The sequence below is a fragment of the Antrostomus carolinensis genome, unplaced genomic scaffold, assembly GCF_000700745.2.
Source record: "Antrostomus carolinensis isolate BGI_N321 unplaced genomic scaffold, ASM70074v2 scaffold45205, whole genome shotgun sequence".
NCBI classification, from domain to species: domain Eukaryota; kingdom Metazoa; phylum Chordata; class Aves; order Caprimulgiformes; family Caprimulgidae; genus Antrostomus; species Antrostomus carolinensis.
Window position 1 is genome coordinate 20,012 of NW_010319348.1, and position 10,724 is coordinate 30,735.

Sequence of the window (10,724 nt, forward strand, 5' to 3'; positions counted from 1 at the left end):
GAGCAACCAGTATTCCTTGGCTCACTGAAGAGGACAACCCTGAAGAGGACTGCTCATATGGGAAGTAGAATAGGAACTGCATAAGTGCTACTTAACCTGTATCTAGAAAATATAAGTGGGACTTAAATGATGAACGTACCTTGCACACAGTAATGACTTTTACCCTCTGCGACCAGCTGACAATCAGAATAAATGTATTTCCACAAGAAGGAGCAATGAACAGTTTGGTGACAAATTGCAGCCTATTTGCAGAGAATACGTGAATTTGTATGTACAAAATTAGTTGATTAAATTATCTGGAATGAGCCACTTGAACAGCCCTAGGCTAAAGGATCATTTTCAGAATCAAAGCTATACATCTATGTAAGGTACATGTACAGTGTACGTAGATAATGTGCTGAAGCTCTTCATTGCTTGAGCTCTCTTGTCTCTTTCTTCTAGGTGGGCGAAGCAGTCCTTGAAAATGCTCGTCTTATGCTGCACACCGAGAACATTCAAGCCTGTGCTGAAGATTTTAAAGACAGGTAGTCTTGTAGTGGCACCTAGCTGGCCACTTCCTTTGAAACTTTGCCTCAGCAAGTGCTTACTCTGTAGGGGAGTAATGCTTGGTGAACAGAATGGGCTCATCCTTTCAAGTTGAATATTCAACCATCTGACATGGGAGGGCTTTGGTAACAGCAAAATAACTATGATGCTGACATAATTTTGGAAGATTTTAAAGATTTATAGTAACAAAATGTGGACTAGCAAAACTACTTAAGCTATTCTTTGATATAGGGACATTGATCTCTTACCAAGAGGTCAGTATTCATTCAAATTTGGATTGACATTTTATAAAGGCAAATATTCATGTGATTATTAGTTTTAATTTGCAGTGCCACACAAGTGGTTTTGGAACTAAAAATCATTCTACTGCAGCACCTAAAAAGCAAAAACTGTACCACTACAAACGTCAATGTGGAAACGTTAGATAAGAAAACAGAAATGGGCTGCACTGATTTTCCTTGTCATTACTGAGCGAAATGAATAGTAAAAGATGATCTTAAATACTGACAAACTACTTTTTAAACATCTTTCCATTTGAAAAGCCTAATATTCATGTACATGAAATTCTTTACAGTTTACTCAGAGGCCTGATGATCCTTCTAGCCTTCATTGGTAATGGACTTGTTCATTTACAAATAGCTTTTTGCAAGATCTGACACACAAACTGTATCTCAAACTAATTGATTTTTATTTACTGTAATTTTTATCACCCTTTAAACGTCTGTCTCTCTCTCTGATATTATTTTATTTAATCATATCAAAACATGTCTTAAGCATGTCCTTAGGTTCACCTTCTATTTCAGAAAGGTACAACTCTGAGCTACTCATTTTATGGCTTTACATCCAGCAAGCTATACTCATATTTTAAGGAGTTGTAAAAAATATTTTTTTTTCAATGTCAGCTGACTTGGACAAGCAGTCTACATAACAAAAACAATGTCAAATCAATCCACTGCATAGTAAAAGCTCCTAATTCTCACTGGGACCAGCTGGCACTTTCCCAAGCTGTTGTAAGGAAGGTGGCTCTCAAGGGGCAGAGTGCAGGACTTGTTGATGAAGGTGGTTCCTGTCTAACCTGCCAACCCCCCCATCTAACCTCCCTGGCCACCAGGTCCCCATGTTGGCTGGGTTTGACTCAAAAGCCTCCCACCCAAGGAGATTCACCACACAACCCAACCACATTTTCAACGGAAAGCCTAAAATGAAAAGGTACAAACAAGAGCAGTGCAGCAAGCAACTCTGTAGAGTAGCAACTGCCTGCCACAATTTTTTCTACCGTTGCAGCCACGGTTTAGAAATGAGCTGTTTGCTTTAACAGCAACTCTAGTTGACAAACCAGCTGCTCAAATTTCCTATTTATTTTGGTACTACTGGGATTTGGTCTTAAGGATGGGCTGGGATCCTGGAACATAGACCAGACTTCCATCAGCATGTCCATTACTAAAAGTAAGGCTTGATGCACATGTGTTTTCTTTAACCATAGCTCTGAAAAGATTTTATGAAGACAAATGAGCATTTATTCTCATTTTATAGCTAAGCAAAACAAGAAAAAGCCTCCCATAGTCATACTGTCTGTAAATACTGGATCTAGCAAGAGACCACATGCCTCTCCGTGCTTATTCAGGAACCCTATCAGGCTGATAACCACCATAGTGCAGACTGCTAACTTGGCCTGTTTTATTACATTCTGAGTTAATGACAGGGTACTTAAGGCAGTTAAATTCAAGTATAGCAAGACAAGGTGAGAGCAAAGTATATCTTCTGTGTTTCTGTGCCTCTGTCTGGGACACATGAGCTAATTAGCACAGTGGTGTCATTTAAAAAAATGCAGGTGTTTCTTGCTGAGCTGTGCTGCATTAAGGTTTGGAGATTTCTTATCTTTTTTTTCCTCTACAGGTATGAAAATGAGCAGCCATTCAGAAAAGCAGTGGAAGATGAAATTAACTCCCTATACAAAGTGATTGATGATGCTAATTTAACTAAAATGGATCTGGAGAGTCAGATAGAGAGCATGAAAGAAGAACTAACTTTGCTGTCAAAGAATCATGAAGAAGTAAGTCCAAACTCAGGACTGCAAAGCTTTTGTGTGCCTGTTTCATCCAGTTGGTATCATACATCTAGTGCAAAGCAAGCACTAAAAAGCTCCACTGGCATTGTCTGGGTGGGAGGATTGTCCTGAAAGCTGCTCCTATTTCTCTCTTCTCTGTTAACTTAATGCACTAATCTCTTAGGCACGATCAAATTACTTGCATTTAAGTTTTAAATCTTTCTTGTCTGATAAATATGACATGGAAGAGGTGTCTTTGCTTCACTTCTTGCTAGACACCACACGATGGTCACAGGGTTGCACAGTCACACATGTGGACATCTCAACAGTGATGCCCATGCAGGGAGCAAGCTCTTGTCTTGCTGCAATAAGGCTGAGCATTAACCACACTCTTCTGAAAAACTGCTTGGCTTAGCAAGCTGCTCAGTTCCTGAAATCAAGTCTGTCCTGAGCAACGCACCACTGAAGCAAGTCACAGGGATGGGCAGCTGGAAGGGAAGCCCATTATTACCCAATTTTGCAATATGTTCCCACTTACTTATTACATTCACCAGCACTATTTACATTAAGGTGTTTTATTCCCTTCAGCAGAGGCTTCAGGATCGGACTCAAATTAGCATCTTGACTGATGGGGGCTTGAATATGGAGCTACAACTAAATCCCCCCAATAAGGGACAGCAAGCAGTTGTGCTGACACCTCAAAAGTAAAAGAGAGAGAGCTTGAATTGAGATGGCTCATAGAAGTGAGGCACTATCCTGCCTTACATTTCTTTCAGGTGATTTCTCCAACCACAAGATTTCAGCAACATTAGCAGGTAATATGGAGACTTGGGTTTCCAAGATGAGGTTGCTTCATCCTCTCCCTGCTCTCACAAGTCTCATCCCAAGGCTGGCATTTTGCAGAAAATAATCAGTGGCTTCAGCACCACTTCACAGTATGAGAAAGATGGAAATTGTTTTACATAAGAGGGAAAATAGAAAATTGATAGAATTACACAAGATCCCCTTTAATTCTCTGTGTATTGCAATGATTGCTGTGAAACCAGAAAAGTTGGCACTGATGCTGTTCTCTGCCCACATACATGGCATAACGAGAAAAACAGCTTTCCAACAGCCCCTCTCACTGCGTTTAGGCAGCGAGGAGCCCTTGCAGGGTGGAAGGATGCTCCTTTCTTTATCTGTTGGGAGTATCCAAGCATTTACAGAACTACCCCAGCACAGACCTGATTTTCCCACAGCAGCAGCACCAGGGGAAGCTGCTGAAGAGAAGTGGTAGAATAAAGGCTGGAAGCAACAACTGCAATTACTCCAGCTGAGCTCTGGCACAATAAATTCCCAAAGACTCTCCTGAACCAACTCAAACTTTCATTTCCTCCAGTGTCCTTGCTAGGAAATCCATGTCAAATCCTTTTGAAGCTTTTGTGCACTTGGAGTAGGCACATTTGGTGGCTTTCATTCTTGCAGGTTCATAATTCACATACACTTGCCCATCCTTTTATTTCCAGTACTGTCTCTGTCAGAGGCCACTGCCTAGAAAAACAATTCCCTGATGCTTTTACACCACTTTTTTTTTTTGCTTATGTCAATAGCACATATAAACAGATTGATGTAAAAGGATTGTGGGGCCAGACAGTTCAGATACATGTGCAAATCCCAGTTATTCTTGTGTTCCTGAACACAGCGTACAACTGATGTGCTACCTTTAAGCACACAATTCTGGACACACTAATTCTCTCCTGCTTACGTGTTTTTGGAGTGCTTATATGTAAAGAAAGAACAGAACATAGTACACAGGGGAGAGTGCTCTGCATGCATAAAAGCACACGTGGTTCACACAAGCTGCAAGGCTGCAGAACTCCTGCTGTTCTGCACAACTTGTTGTATCTCCCAGTAGATGATGTCTGTGTTATTGCACAGTGCAATAGTTGTGGTTCTGAGTGTGCAGCATGTGCGTGTATCAAGCTCTGGTCGCTGGCAAAACTTGCCACTGGGAGAGGGCTGCTCCAGACAGTGCTCTGGGGCAGAGCTTCAGCCTCCTTCCACCACATGGAACTCCAACAAGACTACCCATACAGAAGCAAGGCAAGTCCACATTTGAACATTTGAAAAAGAAACCCCTCAGTGCACTAAATCATTCAGATAGAGACACCTTTCAGGACCAAATTTAAATATTCTCTGTTTGTGTAACCAAAACAGCTCTTCCTCAAGCCCCTCTGCAGCTGCCATTCAGTTCTCCAGTTTACCTTCTGTCCAGTTCACATGTCTGTTATTTTTGTTCAAGGATGTGAAGGTGTTATACAAGCAACTTGCTGGATCTCAGATGGAAGAACTTGATGTTCCCCTAGGAACTGGCCTGGATGACATACTGGAAAAAATCAGAATCCACTGGGAGAGAGACATTGAAAAGAATCGTGCTGAGACAGGTGCCTTGCTCCGTACCAAGGTAAGCGCTCTGTTACCCACTCCAACATTAAGGAATTTGAAGCAAACACAAAATCTGCCTAATACACTGCAGTAACTTTGAGGACTGAGTGTTTGGGTTTTTTCTTGAAACAAAAAATATTGTAAAAATCTAAAGGATTTTGGTCCAAGTGCATTAAAAAATACACTCATAAATATCAGTGACTTTCTTGGGATGCACAGAGTTACGTAGTGGTGGAAGTGACTCTGGTGATATCAGAGGCATGTGTGGGAGACTTCTAAGGGCTCTGAAATGTTGGCTGAGAAAAAAAAAAAACAAAACTTAATCAGTAGATACCTTCTGTGTCGGATAAGCCACAGTTGTTACCCTTCTTACTAGGGCAATCCTTCACTGAAAAATTTACAGGAGTTTATAAACCAAAATGGCAAAATACATTGCTCTACACTAATTACACAGCTACAGACTCCTTGTGGGTTTCTCCTTGAAATTGTTTCCTTTGGCAGTGGTGGGAAAATCAGCTATTAACTTAGAAATTAAAAGTGATGATAACAGCCATTCCCTTTAAAAGTCCTCCCCTCTCCTGATGCCGAGTCTGAAGCAGCCTGTTAATGCAGCATTTTCTCTGTCAGGAAGGATCACTCATTTTCCAAAGTGGCTTGCTGAAATAAGTATTTTTGCAGAGCTGAAGCATTAAGCTCAGTGCATGATCCTATATTTGAGAAGCCATCTCATTCTGAGTTGGCTATTGCAGCAGATCACGGCACATCAAATTGTAGCTACAGCTGTGCTATAGAAATATTTAGCAAAAACATAGCATCCCCCATTCCATGGTACAGAGCTGCTATGAGAGGAGTAGAGGGTACTGAAGCCAAACTGCAAGAAGAAAATAAAGAAATATGTTTGCAAAGATATATTCAAGCTCTGAGGAGCTGTTTATTTTCAAAATAAAGAAGAAAAATCCTGTGACCCCAGTGACACCAGACCTGGTAGGGAATGTACGAGAAGCCAGCCAGAGGAGTTTATCCCAGAGATCCCATCAAGTTTGCGAGCGTGCCAGACTGTTACTTTTTATCCCCAAATATACCTCTCATTAAATCCAGATGACGCAGTTTTGTATCTTACATGGTTTTGTTTCTCATATAGATCTATTCAGATTATTGCTGTTTATACAGATAATGAGTTCTGCTAATTATGTCCTACTACACTTGTGGACTTACATCATCTTACGTGGCTAAGTTGCACCATTTGGTTATCCACACTGTGAGAAATGTGTCCTTGCTCTTTTGCAACATCAGAGGAGAGAGAACAGTTCCCTCCTCTCCTTTGCTCTCCTTTGCTCTTCACTACTGTTTTCTTCAGTTTCTCTTTGAGAGTTTTCCTTGGTCCCTAGTGCTTTAATTTCCTTTCTCTGCATCCTCTCTTTGGTGTAGCTGCAACCAGTTGAGACCAAGGTATTTCAAATTATGTCCTAGCATTGACTGACATTCAGGGCAGTACTTTTGTTATTTTCTGACCAATTCCCTTGCCTCATTTGCTTTGTCTTCTAGATTTTTCATGGGTATTCAGGCACCAAAACATACCAATTTATATTTATACCTAACAGCATTTCACATGGGACTTTTTTTTAGATGAGTACGTTACTTCAAGACTCCAGTCCATTGGTTTGAGCTCTGCACTTTTTTGTCTATAATGCCCAAAACTTTTCCCTGAATTGACACAAGTGATTTAAACTCTTGTAAAGCACACAAACTGCTTAATATTTTCCCCTTTCATGCTTTACTTAATGATGTGGCACTGTTCATTCACGTAGTTTGATTCCACATATCCACCTTGCTCATTGCTAATTGATATTTTCTGCCATCCATAAGTCCTTCTAGTTCATGACTCATCCCCAAGGCAATAAACCTTGAGGTATCAAGCTGTTAAACTTCTGTCATAATGGAACTAGACCTTAACCCTCCTCTTCATGTCCTGTCTCTTGACCAGTTGTTGGTCCATGCAATGCTCTGCCCTGAGCACATGATTACACAGCTTCCTCTGTCATCCCCTATGCTAGATCTCATAAAAGGTTTTGAAAAATCTTGTGAATTATGTCAGTTGTTTCTCCCTTCTTTGCTACTTTGCTAACATGTTCCCAGAACTCCATAGAGCTTATCAAAGCCACTTTCCTTCTACAGATATTATGCTGATCAGACCCTGGATGTTGGTTTTCTATCCCTAATAATCCTTTAATTATCTTGATTCCATGAAAAACAGACTAATGAGAGATTCTGCACTCTTGCACAACGCCTGGCTCAGAACTGTACAAACATGCTTGAAATCCACACATTTCTAGGAAACTCAAGCACCAAAATAATGAAGATTTAGGAGGATGATTTCATCTTCTCCCTCCATTAATCCAGTTGTTTGTGGGCACCACAATTCGGTATAGCCTTTCCCTTGTGGAGCATCTCCAAGAATAAGAAGAGCAGAGCCCCCAGAAAACACGAATTGCCTAGTGAAGAAGGCACAAAGACTATATCTGCACTGCTCTACAGAAAGAACCGCAAAGCTGAGGCCAAGAGTCATGCCCAGCAGCACCCTACTTGGGGCGACTCAGCTGTAAGGAGGATGGGGAAACCTTGCGTGTACCAGAAGCTTTAGAGCTCATTCAGTGTGTGCTTACACGCTATGTCATCCTCAGTATTTAGGGCCTGATGTGCCCACCTCCATCTACTCCATCTGCCTGTTCTATCATTCACATCACTAATGTCAGGTAGCCATGAAAGTTTAGGGTAACTCCTGGAGGAGCTTCAGCATCACCCATGGTGAGGGCAAGTTGGATTTATAGGTAGCATTTGGGGCACCAGAAGGGTAAATGTGAATGAGAGATGCCAGGCTTCAGGTAATGGGTGTAGGCTATAAATACAGATGCAAATACAGATACTCACTGCCTTATGTACCTCTTTCAAAAAGAGGCATTTATAGTCTTTGTACCACAATAATGTGCAGACTACACTCTCAGCAAAATTTGGGAGACACAAATTACTCCAGAGAGGCTGGTCCATGATCACTAGGCTGGGCTCACCAGGACTAGTGAGGTAGGATTTTGTCTCTCTGAAGCACAAGCCCCTGTAAAGTATTTCTGGAAAACACAGGCTCTGTGCAATTTGCTGGAAAGGACAGTTTTGGTGTTTGGATTGAAATTCAGCCCTCTGCAACACAGGTTCATAAACCCTAAGTTCTGTTTGAGACTTATCTACTAATTAAGTGACCTTCTGCACCTGAGATTATTTAATTCACAATGACCAAGATGTGGGGTTCACATGATGGTACTAAAAAGAAATTATAAAAATTATTTCTGGTGCATGGTCCCAGATTTTTTTAAAATTTTATCTGACTTTTAAGATAAAAGAATGTATAATCAGAAAAGCAGGTCAGGATCAAGAGAAATTTTCAGAGTGGAATGGAAGTATTTTGCGTAGTTTAACTTTAGTGTCAACCAGAAGAAATGTAGGTTTTGACCAAAGAATTGTATTTGCTAGAGAGCCCAGAGCTCTGGATTGAAAACCTTTCTCTCAGACCTCATTAAAAAGTACAGAAATCTTATTTTTACTAAGGTAACTTTTCCTTCACCTATTTTCAAGGAGCCTGAGTGAAACACAATTAAAAACCCACAAGAAACAAGAGCATGAAATTGCATGAGAATATCTTAATTCAATTAACAAATTATTTTTCTGTCCTCTGTGATATGTCTTCCCCCCTGACTTACAGGATCCTATGTGAAAAATCAAGGTGTGAATACTTTTGAAATCCAACAGACTAAGTAAAAACACTTATCTTTTTAAAAAAATATTATAGTATAGCAACAAAATTAAGAATTACAGCAATGTTTTCTTATTAAACATACTAGTATGAATGCTGAACAGCTTTTGTTGACATAGATAAAATAAACACATTTATATAAGCCATTTTACAGTAAATGCATAGGAAATATGACAATTTTGACACTAAGAAGCATCCAGAATTGTGATGACTGAGTGATTTAATCCGAGTGATTTAATATACAAGAATCAAACTTAAAGTCAGAATTGCCACAAATTGTGAAAATATTAACTGTCAGTTTTGTATGTTACGAAAATAAAACGTAATTTGAATAGGCTGTGACAAGTTGCAATCTTTTACCTGCAGCAGGCTGAAACAACGGCTGCCGTGAGAACCCAGGAGGAAGAGCTGGTGGAGGGGCTCAGAACCGAGTTCCATGAAACAGCCTGCAAAATACAGAGCTTGCAAGCAGAAACAGAATCTTTGAGAACCTTGGTAAGTATGTTGGGTTCTCCGTGGGTACATTCTGCGCAAATTCAACGTGCCTTCTGAGGAAAACATTCCCATCTTGGGATGCAGACTTAAGAATGAATCCCATTTTCTAGCAAATACTGTTATCAGAGATGCCAGATATTTCTGTGTTCTTCTTGACTGACATGGTGCACTAAGTATACCACATTTGACAAACGGGCCCCAGATTTCATTCTTCAGTGTTCAATAACAATTTCACTGAGATTGCTGGGTGGGGTAGTACTTGACAGCGTGAAGAATATCTGTGCCTTGTAACCAAAGTAGTTCAACCTTTGTAATGATAATACACATTTTTCAAACTATCTAAAGAAAGGAATTCTCAAAATAGTACATCTCCACTTAAGCATATTCCATAGAGATACTGCCAAACCTGAATAAAAATCACTATGAAGCATATTAAAACTGTCTGGTTTAATGTCTGTTGTCCTGCCCTTACAGAAAAGGGGTCTGGAGAACTCTTTATACGACGCCAAGCACTGGCACGACATCGAACTGCAGAACTTGGGCTCTGTCATTTCCAAGCTGGAGGCAGAGATGGGAGAAATCAAAGTAGAAACTGAGCAGCAGCAGCGGGATCGTGAAAATCTGCTGACCAGCAAACAACAGCTGGAGAAAGACATTGCTGCCTACCACTGTCTTCTGGATGGAGAACAAAGCAGGTATCCATAAAAACAAGTGTGCCACAAGGATGGAGAACATGCAACTCCCTGGGAAGGGGCTGTGAGGTTGCTGGACATAGGAGGACTAGGGTGGTTCTTTCTTGTGTTTCATAAGGCTGAGTGGTAGCTGGTTAGGTTTGGAGAACCTGCCAAAGGGGAAGAACACCCCAAATCAAGTTTGCAGAGATTCCCAGTGTATTGGAGATGAGTGGTTTCCCCAGCTCTGCTGCGAATGGATGAGGTTTAGGAATACGCTGATATGTCTACGAGCTTCACTTCCCTGAAGATTTGAGATGTGAAATTAAAAAGCTACTACAGCATCTGGAGGCTACATTAGTGGCTGCAAAGCAGCTGTGTTGTCAGGGTTTTTGCCTTGTGTATATTATGCCTTCCCTCCTCCTCCCACTATACAGTACAAATTTAAACCTGTGATCCTGGGGGAGCTCCCTTTCTTAGCACACAAGTTCCCCCTGAAGTCCAAGGACAGTGTCTGGTCTACTAAGCATGCCTTTTGCAAAGAAACATAGTTCAGACTCTTAGTTTGTCCTTTGGGAATAACCTGTAAATGCCTTTACAGCGGTTGGGTTGTTTGGCTGAACTTTTTTAAGATCCTTAATCACCATCTGTCATGGAACCTCTGAGAATCTCATGCACAGATTTTGACTTGCTTTTCTGCTCAGGTCAGGGAGGGGGAACTTTGTTTTAGAATCAGATC

General features: G+C 40.8%; 1 protein-coding gene across 1 annotated transcript in view; it reads left to right on the forward strand.

Annotated features, from left to right (window-relative positions):
* The window catches only part of BFSP2 (beaded filament structural protein 2), a 19,459-nt gene that overhangs the window by 8,415 nt on the left and 320 nt on the right, over positions 1–10,724 (forward strand). The window contains exons 2-7 of the mRNA XM_010169210.1: positions 442–524; positions 2,443–2,599; positions 4,875–5,036; positions 8,428–8,430; positions 9,186–9,314; positions 9,789–10,009. Coding sequence (XP_010167512.1) covers positions 442–524; positions 2,443–2,599; positions 4,875–5,036; positions 8,428–8,430; positions 9,186–9,314; positions 9,789–10,009 — 755 coding nt within the window. The remainder of the gene's footprint in view (positions 1–441; positions 525–2,442; positions 2,600–4,874; positions 5,037–8,427; positions 8,431–9,185; positions 9,315–9,788; positions 10,010–10,724) is intronic.